Source organism: Portunus trituberculatus, chromosome 41 (genome assembly GCF_017591435.1).
Source record: "Portunus trituberculatus isolate SZX2019 chromosome 41, ASM1759143v1, whole genome shotgun sequence".
In the NCBI taxonomy this organism is placed as follows: Eukaryota; Metazoa; Arthropoda; class Malacostraca; order Decapoda; family Portunidae; genus Portunus; species Portunus trituberculatus.
The window spans coordinates 7,138,384-7,163,254 of NC_059295.1; the positions used below are offsets into that span (position 1 = coordinate 7,138,384).

The window sequence follows — 24,871 nt, forward strand, 5'->3', positions numbered from 1 at the left end:
AAAACTAAATCAAGTACTAATGAATTTGAAATATATGAGGCATTCCACATTTGAAGGGTCACTCATGCCAAAATTTAGAGGGAAAAATGTGCTCAAAGTTTAGAGAACTTCTGACAATCATAATTTTCTAATTATACTTGTACATGTTATGACAATGAACTTGGCCTTAAAATGATAGATGACCAATTGAAATCATGATAATCTCAAAAAAAAAAAAAATGTTTAAGAGTATGACATTCACTACCTAATGTTTGCAAGTCCTTTGCAAATTGTTTTAAGGTTGCAAAAGTTCACTAGTTTCAGTGCATCTTTTCTCTTAACATTGCACACAAAAATGTTACTGTAATTCATGAATATTGGAACATACAAAACACACACACACACACACACACACACACAAAAAAAAAAAAAAAAAAAAACAATAGTATAAAGTGAAAAATAGTGAAGCTCAGCAATTGCTTAAAATTTATCATGTTACTAATACACAACAAAAAGCTGGAAATATCCTTTCTGTGTCAAGAATGACATCAAAATAAGAAGAATTAATTCAGAATTTTTCAAATTACATATAAGAGAAACTCAACCTGGACAGGGAGCTCTTGTAACACGGACCTTTGCTCTGCAGCGTGTTATGTCTGTATTGATGGTCTGCTAGACTAAACATTATTCTCTCCTTGTATAGATTTTAAACCTTATTGATGGGAAACACATCCACTCCCTAAAGAAAGTTATGACATCAATAGAGTGGTATACACAGTTATTTCGGTTTGGGTTTGGCAACACAAATGGCCCTTCTAATGCAAGATGCTTCTAGTATTAATGAAAATGATATATTGAGAGATAGTTTTTAGGCCAGTCTCTTACCTTACAGCAGGCAATTTCAAGGCCAGCACAAGTAGAGGAAGAGCAGTAGCATACACTGAGCGCAGACACAACTTCTGCTCGTAAGCCATTTCTTGTAGCAACTGATGCGTGATGAAGTCAAGAGTGCTGTCCTGCAGGATGAGTAGTTGTATAACACATCAAGCCTTGAATGGAGAGAGAGAGAGAGAGAGAGAGAGAGAGAGAGAGAGAGAGAGAGAGAGAGAGAGAGAGAGAGAGAGAGAGAGAGAGAGAGAGAGAGAGAGAGAGAGAGAGAGAGAGAGAGAGAGAGAGAGAGAGAGAGAGAGAGAGAGAGAGAGAGAGAGAGAGAGAGAGAGAGAGAGAGAGAGAGAGAGAGAGAGAGAGAGAGAGAGAGAGAGAAAGTACTCATATATAAATGGATGCACTCATATATATATATATATATATATATATATATATATATATATATATATATATATATATATATATATATATATATATATATATATATATATATATATATATATATATATATATATATATATATATATATATATATATATATATATATATATATATATATATATATATATATATATATATATATATATATATATATATATATATATATATATATATATATATATATATATATATATATTGTGAGGGACACTGCATTATTTCCCCTTTATTTAATTATATTATATGCGTATGTGTGACGCCACCCAGCACGGGCCCCTCGGGCTGTTCTGTTGAGCAGACAACCCGCCTCCCTCTCCCTGCTTCTCGTTGTCTGGCGAGCGAGTCAGTACCAGCCAGTCTTCAACTGAGGTAACACGTGCGCTCTGGGCACAGGAAGAGACGCGTGTGCTGGACTGTGTGTTAAGAGGTACTCAGTAGTCATTGGTCTGGGAGTTGTGCCCTCCTTTGAGTAGCTGGCTTGCTACTGGGCAGACCGTGGCTGTAGAGCAACGGGCTTGTTGTTCTGAGAGAAGCGTAGTTGGTTTGGCTGCACTTCTCGTGCGTTCGTCCACTCGGGTGTGGCGACGCGGAGGGACGCGTTATTGTTTCGTCCCGTTGTTGGTGGTGGTGGCTGTAGTCACCAGTGTGTTTTGGTGGGCAGCTGCGTGCCCCCATCATCTGTTGTGTAGTATCAGTAGTATACTGTTTATAGTACCAAGGTAGTCTTCAGCTGAGGTGGACATGGACACTCGTGGGTCTGGCACATAGTAGAGCTACGTGTTTGCTGGGCTGCTCTAGGTGCTCACTAGTCATCGGTCTGGGAGCTGTGCCCTCCCTTGAGTAGTTGGCTTGCTACTCGGTTAGACCGTGGCTGTGTAGGACAACGGGCTTGTTGTTCTAAGAAAAGTGTGGCCGGTTGGGTCTGCATTTCCTGTCTGGCGTTCGTCCTGTCTTGTGGCGGCAATGCGTGGGAGAGACGCGGCATTGTCTCGTCCTGTTTGTCGTTGTGGTGACTGTGGTCACCAGTGTGTTTGGTGGGCGGCTGTGTGCCCTCATCATCTTTTGTATAGCCCTGTAGTCTACTGTATTGTAGTGGTTGTAGCCACGCACGCTAGTGAAAGCTGAGAAGCTTCGTGCTGTCGGCCAGTGGTGCGTAGTTCTCGTCCGTCAGACTTGTCTGTGACAAGTATCTGGACTCTGTGTGGCTGTTGTCACCCGTAGGTGGTGTCTGGGCTTGTGTGTACACCACCGGATGTGGCGTACACATCATATGTTGTAGTAGTCGTAGGTTAGGGGTGTCAGTCTGACAGGTGTTAGGAAGCACTTGTCGTAGTAGGATAGTATAGTAATATACCGCGCGTGTTGTCCCAGTCTGTGTTGTCCCAGTCTGTGGGCAAGGCGGGAGGAGAGGCATTAATACTTCATAGAGAAGTGGGTGGAATTGTCCTTGTGGGCGATTTCTCTAGGAGGTATTAAGGCCTCGCCCTGTTACACATAACATCTACCATTTATAAATTCTACTTGGTTGGGTACAGGAGAAGGAGTTGCTAAGGAGATTCCCTTACAGTGGGGGAAGTTATATACTGTTGGCGACCTTTAACCCCTTCAATACGGTGACGCCTATGTAGGCGTCATGAAGCCCCAGTAGCATATATGGTGACGCCTATGTAGGCGTCATATTTCTTTTCTGAGCTTTCTTCAGTTCAGTTGTCCCGTATAATGTGTTGGATACCAACTACACATGCCGTATGCTGTCCTTAAAATCCTAGTGCTCCTCCCACCATCCTTGTCTCCACCAATCACTAAAGATAAGCTACATGCATCCCGCCTTGTGTCTAAAATTACCCAATGGCATAGACTGTTCCCATCTCTCTCTCTCTCTCTCTCTCTCTCTCTCTCTCTCTCTCTCTCTCTCTCTCTCATTTCCTCCCCTCCCATCTCCTTCCTCCCTCCCTCTCCTTCTCGAAGATAAGTTACATGCGTCCCGCCTTGTAACATTCGTGAAAACACACACACACACACACACACACACACACACAAATACAAAAACAACAAATTTTCTAATCTCTCTCTCTCTCTCTCTCTCTCTCTCTCTCTCTCTCTCTCTCTCTCTCTCTCTCTCTCTCTCTTCCCTCTCCTTCCCTCCCTCACCCTCTTCCTCTCGAAAGATAAGCTACATGCGTCCCGCTTGTGTCTAAAATATTAGCAAATGTCACTCTCTCTCTCTCTCTCTCTCTTTCTCCGAAGAGAAAAGCGTCCACTTTCCTCTTCGAAGGCAATATAGTAACTAAAAAAATAGCAGCATAATACACAAAGACGACAAGTATGACAAGCTTGCACGAGTTTCCCGCGCTCGGGCACGTGGCACTACCACCCGTATGTCATACAGGCGGGCTTTTTTAACATCCGGCGTGAAGGGGTTAAGAACCTGAGGGTTACGGCTGCTGTGATTTATAGTAGTGGGGACTCGGTGGAGTGTTGTATTCCCCACTGTACTGACCATAACAAGAGTGGCGACCTTGCCAGGATAACACTCTAGTGAGCTGTAGCAGTTAACCGCAGCCGTGACAATATATATATATATATATATATATATATATATATATATATATATATATATATATATATATATATATATATATATATATATATATATATATATATATATATATATATATATATATATATATATATATATATATATATATATATATATAGTTGTTAGCATGCATAAGAATCCACAAATTGAAGACAAGATGCCTATGAAATGCACTTATTATATTTGATGGTTTGTAACACATGCCTTTTTTTTTTTTTTTAAAGTCTCAGAAAATGAGCCTGTATCTTGTAAGGCCAAAGTTCAGCTTTGAGGCAGTGGCTTATGGTAAGTCTTTGGCAATAATGGCCATTAAACCAAACCCCACACATTTTTACAGATGTAAACAAAGTGATGATGGCTACTACACCACAAAAACAACTTTTCTGCAAGGTAACAACATATAACATGTTATACTTACCAGCAATTCATATGAAAATAAAATAACACCAGTCAGAAAGAAATTACACCTAGTGAGGACATTCACATTGCATGTACCAAAACAAACTCTCACAAAACTTGGCAGCTATATTTAAATAGCATAGATGTTATATATCTAGATTTTAGCAAGGCATTTGATAAGGTACCGCATAGGAGGCGTGTGTACAAATTGAGACTACATTGGATAGAGGGTAGGTTAGTTGATTGGATTAGTGAATGGCTTTCTGATAGGAAACAGAGAGTAGTATTAAATGGGGCAATGTCTGAGTGGAAGGAAGTGGTTAGTGGGGTACCCCAAGGATCAGTGCTAGGACCTCTTCTTTTCTTGGTGTACATTAACGATTTAGATATAGGAATTAGTAGCAAAGTATCAAAGTTTGCAGATGATACTAAGATAGCATGTGCAGTACAGGGTGAAAAGGACAATTACAGAATACAACGAGACCTGGACAGGCTGATAGCATGGGCAGACAGGTGGCAGATGGAGTTTAATTCTAAAAGTGTCAGGTTATGCATTTAGGTAAAGACAACACAAACTTTAACTATGAGATGGAGGGATGTTGGCTAGAGGCAGTAGAGGAAGGAAAGGATTTAGGAGTAGTGATAGACAGGACTATGAAATTTTCAAAGCAATGTTTAGAAGCAAGAAATAGGGCAAATAGGATCCTGGGTTTTATAAATAGAAATGTTAGTTATAAAAGTAAGGAAGTGGTGCGTAGCTTATATAATTCCTATGTTAGGCCCCATTTAGAGTATTGCATACAGGCCTGGTCACCCCACTATAGGCAGGATATCAACATGTTAGAAGCAGTTCAGAGAAGAGCAACTAGGATGATACCAGCATTAAAGCGCCTGGAGTATAGAGATAGATTAAAGGAATTAAACATGTTTTCATTTGAGAGGAGATGTATAAGAGGGATATGATAGAGTTATTTAAAATGTTCTCAGATACAAACTACATAGATGTGAGATCTTTCTTTACCTTAGAGGAGGGAAGTAGGACTAGAAATCATGGCAGGAAGATTAGAAAGCAAGGCTGCAGGTTAGATATAAGAAAATATTTCTTTAGTCATAGGGTGGTAGACTTCTGGAATGCATTGCCAGAGACGGTTGTAAATAGCACTAGTTTGACAATGTTTAAAACAGATTAGATAAGCACTTAAATTTATTAGATTTATAATTATGTATAGCGCTGCATGATAGTTTTATAAGAAATTTACTATAGTTAAACAAGACATGATCCCCATGTATGGGGATCACAGATTGTAGAGGAATTCGCTGCAGGACTTAGCCCTGTTAATGGGCCAAATATTTAGAATTAGTATATAATGTATTGTGTACTTGTAAGTGTATTTTTAAGTCCTGATGACGAGGTCGCTGTGCGACTGATACAGGATAACCTAGATGGGCCCTGGTGGCCCTTTGTTATCCTATTATTTATGTTATGTTATGTTATGTTAGCAAGTCCAATATTCACTGCATTCCTTAGTATGATGCCATATTCCTTCAGGGTATCTATTTTCACACATCTTTATGCTTTGAAAATGTACTAAAATATTACAATTAGAATTATGTGTAGAAATTCTAATTCTAGGTGTAAATCCATATTCATATAAACTATGGGATATAGTAATATACACTAAATATAACAGAAAATACCAGATGAATCCTTCTGTTGGATGCAATGGGGACGTTTTGAAATTAAACCCACCAAACTCCAGTTTGACAGCAGCCTCATCAGTATAATCATTTCAGTTAGGTAGAGTTGGCCATAAACATGACTAAGGAAGAGCTGCAGTTCACTTCTCCCAGGCTATGATAGAGATATATTTTTAGAAACACAATAGTAAAGCCGATGCTTAACAATGGGGTCACTATGGATAGTGTTCGTAGCAACTACAGCCAACCTAAGACTTTGTGGTCATCATCGTAAAACAAACAAAAGAAATAAACATATATACAATGCAAATTTATATTCTATAAATGAAACAGAAAACCAATAATTAATCGGTGCACAAAAAAGCAGCTATAAAAAAGGGTTGAGCTAAAGAATGACGGGGACCCCTTTTTTGTTGTTGGTCAGGGGAGGACAGGGGTCCCAGAGAACCATGACAAGTGAGAGTCACTTTGTGTTTATTTAACACGGTGAAAAATACTTCCCATGAGGTACGATTTTCTATATGTCTAGAATGCCTTATACGATTTTATCCCATTTACAGTGGTAGCTTGAGATACGAGCTGCCTGAGATGCAAGTTTTTTGAGATACAAGCTACAATTTGATGATTTTTAAAATCTTAAGACACGAGTCACGCTTGGGGATGATGCCACTGTGGTTGGCGGCTCATCGCATCAGTCCAGCCTCAGCTACGTGTTTCCTGTGGATCACATGCACTGTGATTGTTCTTTCATCATTTTCACACTATTTACTGACCCTCCCCCCTTTTTTTAATTTTGTCTAAAGGAAGTGCAGTTTTAATTTATGTTTAATGTTTACATGTGAATGGTGCCTGCATCCTTTCCTCCTTCCCTCCTCCTCCTCCACTATTTACCACCATCAGCCAGAAATGTGTGTCTCCAAGGTAAGAACACTAAATAAACTTTTGCTGTTATTTCATATGTTTTCATGCATTGATAAAGTATGCATGTGTACGTAACTGAAAAGGCAAAAAAAAAATCTCATTTCCCTGCCTACCTCCTCCACCTATGCTTATCACGGAGGGGGAGAACCATGTAAACAATCTTTCTCTCTCTCTCTTACTTAATTTATTTAGTGAAGGATTGTCAATGAGTTCTGTGATTATTAGAGCAGCCAGTCTTCTGTGGGTGGCTATATCTGTACACACCAGCTGATCAACAGTCCCAAGTGAGGGTTGGGAATGCAGTAATGACCCATGGAATGCACCCTCCAGGATAAATATACTTCATAAGAGTATATCTATTTATGTTATCTTTTGTAATGTTTTATTTTGTTTCTGTGCAATAATTATTATTTATAAATACCTTTTTCTTACCTGAAAACATGTAAAAAACAAAATATATTTTTTTTGCAGGGGGGGGGAAGCTGGAATAGATTAATGGCAATTCAATTCATTTCAATGGGAAAAATTTTTTTTGAGATACGAGCTCTGTCAAGGAACGAATTAGAATTAAACTTGTATCTCAAAGTACCACTGTACTAATACATTAACACAAAAAAATAATGTAATTAACCCCTTCCCAGCAGAGGATCTATATATATACGTAGACGTTTCAAAGTTGTGATTTTTTGTTGGATCATCTATATACCGTATTTTACGGCTTGGAAGATGCTCCATCTTGGAAGACACACCCTAATATTTGAAAGAAATCTATAAGAAAAAAAAATCATTCTCATACAAGAACACATCCACCATATACCCGACCACTGAACACAAAAACATAAGAAGCAAGGAGTCTGCAAGACACTATCGTTTCAGCACTCATTACAAATTTGCTGCAGCGCTCACCACAAATTTACAACTATGTAAATAAAAACACCATAGGTAAATACGTATACACACAGTGAAGCACTCCATCTCCTCTTCTTGTTTTAGTGGCGGGTGATGGCATGTTTTGGACGTATTGTTTACATTACGGAATCACTTGTTCGATCGCTGAAATCAAATGCGTCAGTGCTGCAGTTCATATTTATTTTATTTTGCAATCGTGCTTCATAGGCTTTATCAATGTGAATATAATTCACAAGTGGAGTTTTGACTCTTGCTTGAACAAGTAAGCCATTTGGATGTTCTATTAATTAAAGTATAAAGGCACCTGGCATGTGTGTGCATTCATGTGCATGTATGTGTGTGTTGCTATGAGACCAGGAAGCAGCCTGTTTTCTCCGCACACCGAGTAGGCTGCAGGAAGGATTATGGTATTGGAAATACTTATAACACCTAAGTATCTGAAATACCCAGACACTTGCCAACAGTGCCTCTTAAGGCCGGTCACTGTTTGTATTTTGTCGGTGATGGATGTACTATGCACATATTGGGAATTTTTGTATTTTTCCTATTTTCTTTTATTATTAGTTTATCATGTGAAGGAGAAAGAACCATACCACATGCTAGCAGTATTACCTAAAAATGAATAGATACAAAATGTGAAAAATATGATGAAAAGTGAAAGTAAATTCAAATCTAATTTGCAATGGATGAGTAACTCCAAACATAAATATAAATATATTGATATACATTATCATCAATCAAACATAAATACATATAACATCTATAAACAGATTCAATTGTTTGCTCAGTTTTGCAGCAGAGACTATATATAGATGTTAATCTGGGATCCCCATCTGCTGGGAAACTATATATAGACATATGGATGAAAGTCAGTAATCTATAAATACAGTTAAGCATGAAATAAGTAAAGAAGTTGGTGAAGAGGAGTTGTGATGCTCATCTTGAAGGAATGCTATTAGCTAGCTTTTCTGCTGCTCTAACTCTTTGTGCACTGCTCAAAGAGTCTGCTTAACACTGATAGCACATGAAGAGTGGTTTCCAGGCAGGAAGAGGGAAAACATAATTTGATAATCTGGCTCTAAGTGTCTTGAAATCTCCTTCTAAAAAAAAACAGGAGTTTCAGAGTTTACAAGAAAAAGAAATGAAAAATATGATTGAGAACACTGGTTAACTCTTTCATCAGAGGTTAATGCAACAGGAGTAGAAGAAAGAAGAAACCCTTATGCAGCAAGACCACACGAGGAGAGGAGTAATGATTTTAGTAAGATCAAAAGAGCAATTAATGTACAAACAGGAATAGTCAGATGTTAGCAAGAGATGCAATGATGATATGATGAGATAGGCTGAAGACAGTCAGTTACAGAGGAATTGATAAGACTTACATGTTTCAGTTTTCCTGCCTTGGCAGGATCAGCCTCTAAAATCTCTGACACCTTTATGATGGTTGGGTACAGGCTGGATAATATCTCAGACTCCTTCGAATACAGCAAAGGCTTCAGGGCATCATATATGACATCTGCTCGACCATACCAGCGCAGCTCTGAACCTGCCTGATTGAAGCACAAAGGGCATAGTTAGACTTTGTACATCAATGAATGCCATGAATTTCTTTTCATAGCATAACTTGAGCTCCTACAAATTATAACATGCTCCTCTGCCATAGTTGGAGATACAGTGGGCATGGGATCAAAGTATTAAAAAGTGAGAGTGCAAAGTGCATGAGCAAAAAAAAAAAAATTGGGCATTTATTTATCAATTAAAATGCATAATATGGTTTTTGACGTTACAATCAAATTATGTTGACTGGTTTTCATTTACAATCTGATCTGGTGGTGAGTGAGCCTATAGTCAAGGACCAAGTCCACCAAGTCTAATTATCTCAACTTTACACTATGATATCACTTGATATGAGATTATTCACATTTAACACTGATGTTTGGAAGACATGCAATTCAACTGCAATTATAAAAAGCAACAAAACACTGACATATTTTCAGGCAATTCATTATGAACGAAATTATCATTGTGTGAACATTGTTTCTTCTTACAACTATTTTTTTTTTTTGGGGGTGTAACGTTAGCTAGTTATTTATTTTTTTTTTAAGTCTTTAAAATATACAAACAGAATAAAACAAAACAGGATCAGTCTACCATAAAAAGAAAAAACAAGTTTTATCAAATTAACTAAAAAATAAATAAAATAATTCTCCATATTATGTGACAAATATGGAGGATTATCATTTCTTAAAGTTAATTTGATAAAATTTTTTTTTTAATAGCAGATTGATTCTGTTTTGTTTTACTCTGTTTGCATATTTTGTATAAGTTGAAGATAAAAAAAAGCCCTAACAAGTGAAAGGTGAGTTGTACCAATGTGACATGTTACAGCTGCTTCCTGGTGTTCCTTCTCCTTCCTTTTTTTTAATTTATGTTTTTTTGGGCACTGTGCTGCAGGCATAGATTAACAACATATTACATTCTCATTATTGTTATTGATACTGGCATTATTATTAATAATAATAACATTATCATCACCATCATCATCATCTCCGTATCCTCACTCTCCAACTTACACTAATAAGTGATGTACATAGCCTACATAAATATATATATATATATATATATATATATATATATATATATATATATATATATATATATATATATATATATATTTTCTGATTACTTACAGTAATATTACTACTAATGTGTACTGTGAGTGGCGGGGAGGTGTGACGTGCATGACGTCATGACCCCTGCTCCCCCGCGCTGGGCCCTCTCGGATGACATGAGCAGATACCGTATCTGTGAGTTTTTCTTACCATATATCGAATCGAGGGTAGTAATTTCCAAATACCGTAACTGTGAATTTACCGGATAAAGAACTACCGTATATCGAGGACTTACTGTATATAAAAAAAATTGTATGTTGGGGCGATTGTATCTCAAGGTATTACTGTATGTATATATATATATATATATATATATATATATATATATATATATATATATATATATATATATATATATATATATATATATATATGTACAGTAAGGTCCCGGGTTACCTCGGTCTCGAGTTACGTCAAACTCGCACTTACGTCAGTCCACCATAAGGCAATTTAAGATTTAAAAAATTTAAAATTTATAAATCGTAAAGCGTGGGGTTTATTGTTATTGTTGGCCGCCAGGCGTCACTAGTGGTTATCCACCACACCGCCCACCTCATGCTTGAATACAATAACACTCTACGTACCTCAGTTCCACCACACCGTCGCCCCTGGCAAGAGTGTTCCTACATCTGCGTTTGCTGACTATCTTAGTATCTTGCTCAATGGCAGCAAAAAAAAACCTCCTGAGTGATAGCAGTGATGCTAAGAAAAGCAAAACCATTACGCTACAAGAAAAAGTGGACATAATTAAAAGACATGAGAAGGGAGGCAGCAGCTGTGTGTAAGGGAGTGAAGAAGAAAATGGGAAGCCCGTTACCATGACAACGGGGAGGTTGACGACCTTGAGGGCTCACGCACCTATCACAACAATAACAACTCCGGAGCTCACTTGCACCGTCTGCGCTTGTCTGCTGATCCCTATTGCCCTTTCCTATTGCATTTCCTGTCCCGCTGCCCACGCTTCTACTCCCACCGCACTGCACTACGCTCCCAGCTGTCCACCCTGGGCGTCACAACATTCGACCTTCCCACCCTCCTGGCGGCCTCAGGCGTCCACCCCTCTGGCAACATGCAGTCCTTCGCGTTCGCGGCCCTAATCAACAACAAAAACAAGCTTGTGTTTCATATTCCTACATACTTGTAAATAATATAACAATATAACCGTGTTTACTTATATAACGCATTTACCGGCATCTACTCCTACCGCACTCCACAAAGCAGTTTCCCAGCTGTCCGCCCTGGGCATCACAACATTCGACCTGCCCACCCTCCTGGCTGGCCTCAGGCCGCCTCCACAAAGCTCCCGGCAACCTGCAGTCCTTCGGCAACCGCAGTCCTTCGCATTCATGCCCTAATCAATATATTCCTACATAGTTGTAAATAATATACCAATATAACAATATAACCTTTTACTTACCTGAATAACCATAAAAATTATTGGTTGAAAACTCGATAATATGCTTTGAAAGTACAAAACTCGAGTTACGTACAAAATCGACTTACGTCATGTTTCAGGAACGTAACTCTGACGTAACTCGGGACCTTACTGTATATATATATATATATATATATATATATATATATATATATATATATATATATATATATATATATATATATATATATATATATATATATATATATATATATATATATATATATATATATATATACAGGCAACCCCCGCTTAACAGAGGTTCACACAATGAAATTTCGCTACAATGAAGGTTTCATTTTACTACCATCTGCTCGTTTAACGAACACCAAACTCGCTTTCACGAAATTTTATCAAGGTTATTTTTTCCAAGTTTGAAAGCCCCGCCGTATCACACAAGCCGACAGGCTTTTGAATACACCAGCGACTCTTGTGGACAACACGTGCACCACTCACTCCCCCTGTTCAAAACAATAACAGCGTCAGCAGCAGCTCGTCTTCCCTCGCTCAACTCACCACCAAAACGCCCTGCAATGTTGCCTAGCGTTGCTAAGAAGACCAGGAAGTCTCTTACTCTCGAAGTGAAGCTGGATATTATTCACAGACATGAAAGAGGCGAGAAAACTAATAGCATTGCTCGCCACCATCTACTGTCTCTACTATTTTCAAGTCAGCAGACTCTATTAAGAAGGCTGGTGAGACCATATCTTCCTTGCAAGCTAAAAGAACCACCTGAACTCTTGACTCTACAATGGATAAAATGGAAAGCCTTGTGGAAATGTGGTACATAAGTTTTGTATGTGATACAATGATACGCCCTTTGTTTACATTCCACAGGTTGCCGGTTAGTGTCTTTCCCGTTTCACTCTCCCTCCCTTCATAAATTTAAGATCATCTACATTATAACGTTACATACATACATACATTAGTGTACATTATAATGACGTAAATTAAACTTCCTAAATGTTTAACTTCATAATTTTTACTTTCATTAAACCTGTCACTGCACTCTCACTTTGTTTACTCTTAATGGAAGTTCAAGTCTGGGATTAAACTTGTTATAATCGGTTCGCTTAACGAAGTTTCGCTTAATGAAGGATTTTTTTAGGAACATTACCCCTTCGTTAAGCGGGGGTTGCCTGTATATATATATATATATATATATATATATATATATCACCAGATGTGGAAGACAAGAGAAAGAAAAATAAAAGAAAGGCAGGATCAGGAAGAATAGAAGTAACAGGAGGTGCCGAGGCAAAGGCAAAACCTCCGACGACCATCATCATCATCATCATCACCACGTGGGGCCGTAACACATGCCAATGCCGCCGACACACATCTGTACTGTTTTTTTTATTAGCATTTACCTTACTTTCTTTGGTGGGTTTTTGGGTGGCATCGTTGTGAAGAAGAGGTGTATCCACGACAAGCACGTAAGCACAACACTCGTGTGACGCGGCAGACTTGTTTACAGTCCAGTACTAGACGTGTATGTCCGCCCGCGCTGCCATCTATAGTGCCCGATTTGCGAACTTTGTCTGGCGCGGTAGTTTGAAATCGACTTGTCCCGGACTTTTTTTTTTTTTTTTTTTTCCCACAGACTTTTGTCCGGCAAATCCGAAATCCGCAAATGGAGGTCCGGCAAATCGAGGGTTGAGTGTATATATATATATATATATATATATATATATATATATATATATATATATATATATATATATATATATATATATATATATATATATATATATATATATATATATATATATATATATATATATATATATATATATATATATATATATATATATATATATATATATATATATATATATATATATATATATACAGGCAACCCCGCTTAACGAAGGGGTTACGTTCTAAAACACACTTAAGCGAAACTTTGTTTAACCAATTATAACAAGTTTAACCCCTGATTTGAACTTCCATTGAGAGTAAGCATAGCTTCAATTCGAGAATAAGACACTTCCTGGTCTTCTTAGAAACGTTAGGCCACATTGCAGGGCGTTTTGGTGGTAAGTTGAAGTAGGGAAGATGAGCTGCTGGTGACGCTGTTATGTTTTGACTGGGGAGTGAATGGTGCACTTGATCTTGATGCTACAGGTGATGCAAAATTTCTTCTGAGTCAGGCCTTTGTATCGGCAGTGCTTGTGTTGTCCACAAGAGGCTTGATCTTGATCTTTATTCTACAGGTGTCTCAGGATTTCTCCTGAGGCAGGCCTTAGTACAAGCAGCTCCTGGTGTATTCAAAAGCCTGTCAGCTTACATGATACGGTGAGGCTTTCAAATTTGGAAAAAACTACCTGGATAAAACTTCGTTAAAGCGAGTTTGGTGTTCATTAAACGAGCAGATGGTAGTAAAACGAAACCTTCATTGTAGTGAAATTTCGTTGTGTGAGCCTTCGTTAAACGGGGGTTGCCTGTATATATATATATATATATATATATATATATATATATATATATATATATATATATATATATATATATGGTTAATATTTGAAATCAGCAACTTTGCACCGGACCTAAATTATTGTATGGTAGCCAAAACAATTATGAGTTCAAAATTTTGCTTGAAAGCCAATTTATTTGAAAAGGGAGACATTCTGCAAATGAGGTTCCACTGTACTTATCAAGATAAGAAAGCCACTTAACTGTACAATCAAAAGAACAATCAAAAGATTCTATCAAATGATAAAGGCTTCCCAAAATTTTTTTATTCATCTCTGTTTCTGTCTATTTCAAACTATTCTTACAAAACATCATATTTCCACTAATGGTCTGACCATTTTATGAAGATCATTTTTCGGGGATTTCCCGGCCTGCGGCATTGTCACACTTTTACCAATATGCACCTTAAGTCAGGTACTTAATACTTTGTAATTGAATGGTGTTGTAGTATATACACATCATAATGCTCTAAAAAGGCAAGGTAGAGTAATTTTTTTTTATTTTCAAATATATTTTGTATTGTTTTGGCAAACACAACAATACTTGACAACGTTGTCACATCCCTATGGGTGACCGAGTGAAGTTACAGGTCAGGGAGAGAGAGAGAGAGAGAGAGAGAGAGAGAGAGAGAGAGAGAGAGAGAGAGAGAGAGAGAGAGAGAGAGAGAGAGAGAGAGAGAGAGAGAGAGAGAGAGAGAGAGAGAGAGAGAGAGAGAGAGAGAGAGAAGGGACAGCTTGACTGACTGGCAGGCATATTCTTCTCAAATTTTAGTAATTTATCAGCAAGTATAGATCTCTGATAGAAATATATTTGCATGAAATGTAAATTCTATAGAGAGAGAGAGAGAGAGAGAGAGAGAGAGAGAGAGAGAGAGAGAGAGAGAGAGAGAGAGAGAGAGAGAGAGAGAGAGAGAGAGAGAGAGAGAGAGAGAGAGAGAGAGGTGTGGGAAGCAAGGTTCTCATTGACACATAGGCTCTAATTCCATAATTTGCCCTGCACCAGGTTTAGCAGCGTCGCAGGCCGGGAAATCCTTGAAAAACCAAACGCCTAAACGATCTTCATAAAATGGTCAGACTATAGTGCTTCCTCTGTCTTGTCTTGTACACCCATTAAGTTGCCCTCATTATATCTTACATTCCTATATGTTGGCTGTTCAAAATAGGAAATGTTTAGAGGAAGAATTCTGATTATGGATGCTGGGAGAAGGGGGTCATAAGTACATACTAAAAAAGATTAGATATCTAGAATATGTTATTGAAGAAACCCATTATGTTAGTCAGGCATAGTTTATAACTATGGAAGTCATGCTGGTTATCTGTAATTAGTTTCTTTCCTTCAAGAGACTATATTTGTTTCTGACAACTTTCTCAATTTGATTATGACTGGGTAATCTATGAGATATGTTGACCCAGCACTGTACTGATGGAACAATTAATCTTATCAACCAGACCATAATGATCATTCTAGCCAATGTGAAATTTAGCTTTTCTTTAACTTTCCTACTACTACAAATCAAAATAATTACAAATGCATGCAAGTATGTAGACACACACACACACACACACACACACACACACACACACACACACACACACACACACACACACACACACCATGTAGTGCAGTGGTTAGCACGCTCGACTCATAATCGAGAAGGCTGGGTTTGAGTCCCGGGAAACAGCGAGGCAATTGGGCAAGCCTCTTAATGTGTGGCCCCTGTTCACCTAGCAGTAAAATAGGTATGGGATGTAACTTGAGGGGTTGTGGCCTCGCTTTCCTGGTGTGCGTTGTATGAGATGTGGTCTCAGTCCTACCCGAAGATCCGTCTATGAGGTCTGAGCTCGCTCCGTAATGGGGAAGACTGGCTGGGTGACCAGTAGGCGACCGAGGTGAATTACACACAGTTGACATCAGGACTTACTGTATTTTCTAAAATATGACTGAGACACTGGATGCCGAGCACTTTGTTCCTGTCTTCCCAGTCATCCACTATGAAGAGTGCTGGAGGCAACAGAACTTTCAAATGTTCTCCTAAATCATCTTTCTGAAAGATCAATAACAAAATCAGATAAAAAACAAAGCAGTGTTTTAGCAATAATTTCATCAAAACCAGGAATTCCATGTATATTACAATCTCTGAATAATGTTCAAGATTTATCACACTGATCCTACTGCACATATGAATAAGTCAAACCGTGAACTCTTCATCCATAGTAAGGTAATTAAAATATATAGTGACTGCAGGGCTTAACTACCAATAAGAGGCTATTCCACTTACACCAGTATTTCTTAAAATCCACCAATATGTCATCTTCAAAGATGGATACATCCTCCAGTTACTTTTGTTCAACATCTCACTCAGTCTTTGTAAAATGGACTTCATAAAACTTTGACTTCCATCCTTAACCAAAACATGTTTGTCATCATGATTTTGTGTTTCAGCTGAATCTCTTCGTGAATTCAGGAGGTCTGTCACAGCACCACACCCACACAAGTCACACAGCTTGTTCATTATTTTTCTAGATACATCAGCTGCTTCAGGACTACTCCATTCATAACTCTGATCACAGTATTCACAAGCAACCAAGAAACAAGAGACCACAATATTTCTCACAAACCCTTGACTAAACTGTTGACTGTGTTTCTTCTTTACAACAGTTACATAGTTCAATAATTTCAATACAATACTAAGACTGACTTCTGCCTCACTTGCAACACCTGCAAAGTTTGCAGCATTGTAAGACACATTTGGATCAGGAAGAGGGGGGACTCGACACAAGTCGTAGGTCTTGGTCAATATTGAGGTGAGCTCATCTTCAGCAAGTTTTTCATTAGTGTTACTTAATTTTTCAACCAGTTTCAAATTTTTTTCATCTCTTGAAGACATTCTTGTAATCTTGATGCAAAACTTGAAGCACACAGGAACTGCAAAAAATGACTTAGTATTAGATTCGCAAGCATTATGACAAGAGCCACATGCTAGGAAGACGAGAAATATGTGTGGGAAAAGTACAATGAAGGATTGGAGGAAGAGACAAACATCAAAGAGAAGGATTATGGATGCAGTGAAGGATGACAATGGTTAAGAATGTAACAGAAGACACAGAAAAAGTAAGATGGAAAAGGAAGAACTGCTATGGCAATCCATTACGGCCACAGCCCAAAGAAGAATATTAGTAGTATGACTAGTTATCCTTAACTACATTACTGAATACACTTCCTCATTCATTAAAGTGAAGTCTGAAGTTAGATGCATAACACAAACTTTTTAGTATGGACAGACAGAACAGGACAGAAACAGCTTATTACTCTAAGAATACAATGCGTATTTAGTCAACCCTCAATTCTCAAAAAATTTAGAATTTAACAGACACTGTATGCTGTCTAGACAATAATCTGGACAAATGGACAAATGTCCATTATTTGAAAATTTGTTCAGTAGGTGGTGGAAGAGACAGCAGCAGTCTGCAATAACAATAGCCTTTGTTCAGAGACAACCAACCCTTCAGGAGGTTAACAGATCCCACAAGGAAACCACAGAAAGATTAATTTTGGATCTTTCTAAGATTTCTGATTGGGGCAGAGAAAGCTTAGTAGAGTTCAATGCTTCAAAACTCAATTTCTCCATCTCTACTCAACACAACCTTCCAGACAACTATCTTCTCTTCTTCAATGACACTCAACTGTTCCCCCACTTATACACTAAACATCCTTGGTATGTCCTTTATTTATAATCTAAACTGGAGACTTCACATCTCATCTCTTGCTAAAACAGCCTCTAAAAAGTTAGACATTCTGAGGCATATCTGGCAGTATTTTTCACCTGCTCTTAGCTATTAACTCTGGTACAAGGGCCTTATCCATCCAGGTATGGAGTATTCATCACATGTATGAGGGGTTTCCACTAGTAAAGTTTTATTAGATAGGGTGGAATCTAAAGCTTTTCATCTGATTAATTTCTTTTTGTCTGACTGTCTTCAGCTTCTTTCTCACTGCCAGAATGTTGCATCTCTTGCTATCTTTTATCACTATTTTCATCCCAACTACTCTTCTGATCTTAATAACTCCATGCTTCCCCTCCTCTCATTCCTTGCTGGACAAGGCTTTCTTCTTCCTCTCACCCCTATTTTGTCCAACTCCCTAATGCAAGAGTACTCTCTATCATTCATGCCTTTCTCTGGTAAACCTTCCTCTTAAAGGACATAAGTCATAAGAAGATAGAAATAGAGAAGCAGGTAGGGAGTTCCTGAGTTTGCCAAAGAAGGGGAAGAATGATTGAGAGTACCAGTTAAGTCTTGCATTAATTAGGAAGTTGGAGTGAATAAGGCTAAGAGGAGTAGGGGTGAGATGAAGAAGAAAGTCTTCTTGTGCAGCAAGGCCATAGGAGGAAGGGGAGCATGGCAGATAGCAAGATCACAAGAGCAGGTGGCATGAAATAGCAGTAGAAAATAGCAAGAGATGGAACACTATGGCATTCAGAAAGAGGTTGAAGACAGTCAGTCAGAGGAGAGAAATTGATAAGACAAAAGGCTTTTGACTACCCTATGTAATAAAATGGTGTGAGTGGAATCTGAATCTCTCCCCTCCATACATGAGTGGATAAGGCCCCTGCACAGAGTTAGTAGTTTGGAAAAAGGTGAGGAAAACTGGTAGAGATGACTCAGAATACCTAACTTCATAGAAGCTGGAAGCTATTTTAACTAGAGAAGAGATGTGAAGTTTCTAAATTACATTATAAGTAAAGGGCACACTAAGGATATTCAGTGTAGAAGAGGGTGAGAGCTGAGTGTCAGTGAAGAAAAGGGGATAGTTGTCTGGATGGTTGTGTTGAGTTGATAGATGGAGAAATTGAGTTTTTGAGGCACAGAACACTACCAAGTTTTCTCTGCCCCAATCAGAAATTTTAGAGATCAGGGGTCAGGTATTCTGTGGTGTCCCTGTGTGATTTAATCTGATCTGATGGTAAGAGATGCAACATTGTACAGATGAGAAAGAGTCAGTTAAAGAATAAAAATTGATAAAATTAAAAAGCTTTTGGTTCCACCATGTCTAAAAGAATAATATGAAATGCTGAATGGATAGCCTAGGCTATGAATGTTATTGAATATAGGTATGGTTCTCTAGCAATGGATATTTAGCACTAATGGACTGTTGCTGGTCCCCTTTTGTCTGTTAAAAGGAGGATTTAATGTACTTTATTTCTGCTAGTCACTTTAGGCAAAATTGAAAGTAAAACTATTTTGGAGCTACTATTACAGAACATCATAAGTAATAGATATTAACTAATAGTACAGAAAAATAGAGAATTATAATAATACAGTTTGCACTACTGATATTAGATAACAAACTGTTCTAGAGTGAGAAGAGAACACCCAGATATTTAAGAGACCAGCAAGATGAATGACTCCATGCAATTTGAAGGAATTCCTTCTCTTAGCTTACCATAGTTGCTTTGTAGTATAAAAAGAAGGTCCTAATCCCTTTTACCTACTTAGGGATTACACTCTTTACTTAATCTTACCTAATTTGAATGCTAATATTATTCTATCCGTCAGGTTAGCTATGTTTAAGAAAGAGTTACAGTAAAACAAGTTTTTCATAGGGTTATGTTCCAAAGGCACCCAAGAAATACTATTAAAATCTGCATTACATTGACACTACCCCTATAATGTCTATTTATTGTTTCCATTCATTAATAGTTGTTGTAGTGATGAGGGAGTTACTGGATGGATAATTGTTATAGCAGAGAGGAAGATGTCTAAAGGAGGAGGAGGAGGAGGAGGAGGAGGAGGAGGAGGAGGAGGAGGAGGAGGAGGAGGAGGAGGAGGAGGAGGAGGAGGAATGCAGGCACCATTCACAGGTAAACATTACACATAAATTAAAAACTGCACTTTCTTCACACAAAAATGAAAGTCATTAAATAGTGTGAAAATGATGAAAGAACAATCACAGTGCATGAGATCCACGAGAAACACGTAGATAGTAACTCAGCTGAGGCTGGACTGATGTGCTGAGCTGCTGACTATAGTGGCAACATCCCAAGCATGACTCGTATCTCAAAATTTTGCTCATATCTCAAAATAAAAAAATGACCAAATCATAAATCATATCTCCGGCAACTTGTATCTCAAGGTACCACTGTATTTAGGAGATTTCTCTACGGCACCTGGAGATTTCCTGAACCAAGATCATGATTTAACTTGTATTTCATCAAATACAGTAGCAAATTTTCTGCGATAAAGTGAGATTTCCGATGTTGTAGAAAAAAAGTTGGATTTCAATAAAAAAAAAAAAAAAAAAAAATGTAAAACTGAACCAGTGATAACTGAACTGAAAAAAAAAACCCTGAAGTTCACCCATTGCCATTTTATCTCCTAGAAAATGTTGTTCTGGTAGAGTTTAACACAATACATATAATTTGGAGTATTTACAATGGTTGTGCCATTAGTGCAATGAAAATCAATTTGCAAATGAGATCTCAAAATTTATCTCAGTTTTCTCACTTTTAACCTTCTGCTGTCTCAATCAGGATTGCATGTTAGTATGCTGGTGTGTATGGATGGTGCATGCTCACTTGAATCTCTCTCACTCAACCAATGAGAACTGTTATTTCAATGACATTAGAATATCATTGAATGTCATTTACTTCTAGGCAATAGATGAATAATTTCTGGTGAATTACCATGCATATACATGGCAGCCATGGCAGTCAGCTGGCTATTCCACAAAGATATCACAGTGATAGCCAAGTAAAGTAGATGCAAAATTGAAATCTGGTATTCTATTGTGTATTTCCATAAGCAAGAAGACTTGAGTGTACATCTCTTAAAATTGCATGGTGTTTTGCTGAAATCAATCAAATGCTGAATGCCTGGTAGCATCAGAAGGTAACCTTTGAAGAAAAGGAACAAGAGGTTGACCAACCATATCCTGGGCCTTCCAATTCCTAATGAGGCATACTCTTAGGTTAAGTTGTTAGTGTCATGAAAGAAGGTCAAAAGATGGTAATACCTCAAAGTTAGGTTAGGTTAGGGTCTTTAACCCTTCAATACAGTGACGCCTATGTGGGCGTTATGAAGCCCCAGTAGCAAATACAGTGACGCCTACGTAGGCGTCATATTTCTTTTCTGAGCTTTCTTCAGTTCAGTTGTCCCGTATAGTGTGTTGGATACCAACTACACACGCCGTATGCTGTCCTTGAAATCCTAGTGCTCCTCCCACCATCCTTGTCTCCACCAATCACTAAAGATAAGCTACATGCATCCCGTCTTGTGTCTAAAATTACCCAATGGCATAGACTGTTCCCATCTCTCTCTCTCTCTCTCTCTCTCCTCTCTTCTCTCCTCCCCATCTCCCTTCCCTCCCTCCCCCCTCTCCCTCTCGAAAGATAAATTACGTGCCTTGTAACATTCGTGAAAACACACACACACACACACACACACACTTTAAGGAAATGATTAGTGAGCAGAATGAAAGGCTTGAAAGGGAATGGGAACTGAAGAAAACACAATGGACTGAGTCGAGGGAAGCAGAGATGGTTGGATTACAAGAAATAATTAAAGATCAGTTGAAGGAAGACAAAAAAGAAAGGTCCAAGGAACTGGTTAATGTAATGAAGAATAAGGAAACATTGATAAGGGAAATAGCAGAAAAGAAGAAGAGTGTGTTAATATTTGGGATGAAAGAACAAAATATAACATATAAGCCTAAGAGAATTAAGGAAGAATTAAAACGGTAAGAGATCTGTTCAAAAATCTAAATGATGATGAAAAAAGACCTACAAGAAGAAGTGGAAGAGATCCATAGACTGGGTCCGTATAAGGAGGGAGTGAGCAGACCGATTAAAGTAGTACTGAAGTCACAACAATCTGGAGGATGTCCTATATAGAACATCAAAGTTAAGAGAGATAGAAGGTTGTAAAGAGGTGTTTGTGAGAAAGAATAGAAATGAGGAAGAGAGGAGAAGATATAAGGAATTGGTGGAAGAGGCGAGAAGGAAAAATGATGAGCGGTCTGAGGAGGAAAGAGAAAAGTTTTTGGAGAGTTATAGGAGAGAGAGTCAGAAAGTGGTATGTGGAAAGAAGGAATACGGAGGAACCCCTAGAGGGAGCAGTGGGTGGACCGTAATGTATACTAATATAGATGGGATACTGTCAAGTAGATTGGAATTGCAAGACTATATGATAGTGGAGAAGCCTGATATAGTGTGTTTGACTGAGACAAAATTGCATGAAAAAACAAAGATAAATTTGGATAATAAATATAATATATGGAGAAAGGATAGGAGAGTAAAGGTGGAGGAGGAGTTATGATTATGACGAAGAAATAAATAAATGTGGATAAGGTTTGGTATGGGAAGAACAACGCAGAAGTGATAAGCATAAGGATAAAAAGTGATGGAAAAGAATTAATAATCATGGTGACCTATGTACCTCCTAAAACAAATTCTTGGACATTAAGGAATACGACAATATGATCAAGGATACTTTACAGAGTTTGGAAAGTGTATTATCTGGAAAAAGAAAGGTGATACTAGTAGGAGATTTTAATTGTAAGGAGGTGGATTGGGAAAATCTAGTAAGTGGTGTTGGAGAGGAAGCATGGGAGAGAGATTTCTTAATCTAATGATGGAAAATATGATGGAACAGAGGGTGAAGGAAAATACTAGATATAGAGGAGATGATGAACCGGCTAGACTGGATTTGGTGTTAACAAGAGAAGTGTACCTATGTGGAGATATACAATACAAGTGTCCTTTGGGAAAGAGTGATCATGTGGTTATGGAAATGCAGATAGCAACAACACAGCGAAGGAAGGACGAGACATACAGGAGTGGTAGATTGAATTATAGAAAGATGGACACAGAAAGTTTGAAAAATTATTTCAGAAAATTAGATTGGGAGGAGATGTTACAAATCAGAGAAGTGCAAAAGAAATATGAGATTTTTATGAAATATTATAAAGAAGGAGTTATGAAATTTGTACCAAAGTATAAACCGAGAGAGGAAGGAAGAAAGGATTGGTTTAATGCAACTTGTGTTAAGGCTAAGGAAAAGAGAGATGTGGCTTGGAAAAGATGGAAAAGAGCAGGAATATACTAAATAAGGAGAATTATAGAGTGGCGAGAAATGAGTATGTGAGGGTAAGGAGGGAGGAAGAAAGAAAATTTGAAAAAGATATTGTAGACAAGAGTAAGGAACATCCAAAATTGTTTTACAGGTTCATAAATGGTAAACTTAAAAGAGAGAGTCCATTGAAAGATTAAAAGGAGAGCAAGGGATAGTAGATGACCCTAAGAATATAGCGGAATTGCTAAATAATAGGTTTCAGCAAGTATTTACTGAAGAAACAATGTTTGTAAAGCCTCAGAATGTACAAGGAAATGTGCACATGGATGACATTAAGATACCTAAAAGGAGTTATATAAAATGTTGGAGGAACTTAAAGATGATAAAGCGATGGGACCAGATGAAGTTTCAGGAAAATTATTGAAGGAGTGTAGAGAAGAATTGATTGATCCATTATATGATATTATAAGGTGTTCATTAGAAACAGGGAAGTACCAGTAGAGTGGAAGAGAGCTGAAGTGGTGCCCATTTATAAGGGAGGCAGTAAGGAAGAGCCTCTTAACTATAGACCTGTGTCTCTAACAAGTGTGGTCGGTAAGATTTGTGAGAGGGTGATAAAGAAATATTGGATACGGTTCCTGGAGGATCATAAGTTATTATCGGATCATCAATTTGGCTTCAGGAAAGGGAGGTCATGTGTAACAAATCTACTGAGCTTTTATTCAAGAGTGGTTGACAAAATACAGAGAGAGAGGGATGGATGGACTGTGTATATTTGGATTTAAAGAAAGCTTTTGACAAGGTACCTCACATGAGACTGTTATGGAAATTAGAGATTTATGGAGGACTGAAAGGAAAAGTGTTAAAGTGGATGGAAAACTACTTGAGATGGAGGGAGATGAGAACGGTAATAAGGGATGCAAAGTCGGACTGGTTGGTGGTGGAGAGTGGAGTCCCACAAGGCTCAGTGCTGGCACCAATACTTTTCCTTGTATATATTAATGACATGCCAGAGGGAGTAAACAGTTATATTAATTTGTTTGCGGATGATGCGAAGTTGTGTAGGTGTGTGAAGAGTGAAGAAGATTGTGAAATTTTACAGGCAGACCTGGATAAGATTTGGGAGTGGAGCAAGAGGTGGCAAATGGAATTTAATCTGAGCAAAAGTCATGTGATGGAGATGGGAAGAGTGGAAGACGGCCAAGAGGGTCATATAAGATGGGTGAAGAAGTAGTGTTGAAAAAGGTGGAAAAGGAAAAGGATTTGGGAGTGATAATACAAGACCATGGGCAGTTTGAGGCTCATATTGATAAGATGTTTGGAGAAACGTATAATTTGATAAAAATATTGGATTAGCCTTCCATTATATGGATAAAGATATGATGAAGAA

General features: G+C 37.9%; 1 protein-coding gene across 2 annotated transcripts in view; it reads right to left on the minus strand.

Moving 5' to 3' along the window:
• LOC123516604 (TELO2-interacting protein 2-like) overlaps positions 1-24,871 on the minus strand; it is a 71,656-nt gene that overhangs the window by 42,913 nt on the left and 3,872 nt on the right. For both annotated transcript variants that reach the window (XM_045276151.1, XM_045276150.1), the window contains exons 2-5: positions 16,692-17,338; positions 16,335-16,457; positions 9,214-9,381; positions 865-995 (exon numbers count right to left, since the gene is read on the minus strand). In XM_045276151.1, coding sequence (XP_045132086.1) covers positions 865-995; positions 9,214-9,381; positions 16,335-16,457; positions 16,692-17,300 — 1,031 coding nt within the window. In that variant the 5' untranslated portion in view covers positions 17,301-17,338. The remainder of the gene's footprint in view (positions 1-864; positions 996-9,213; positions 9,382-16,334; positions 16,458-16,691; positions 17,339-24,871) is intronic.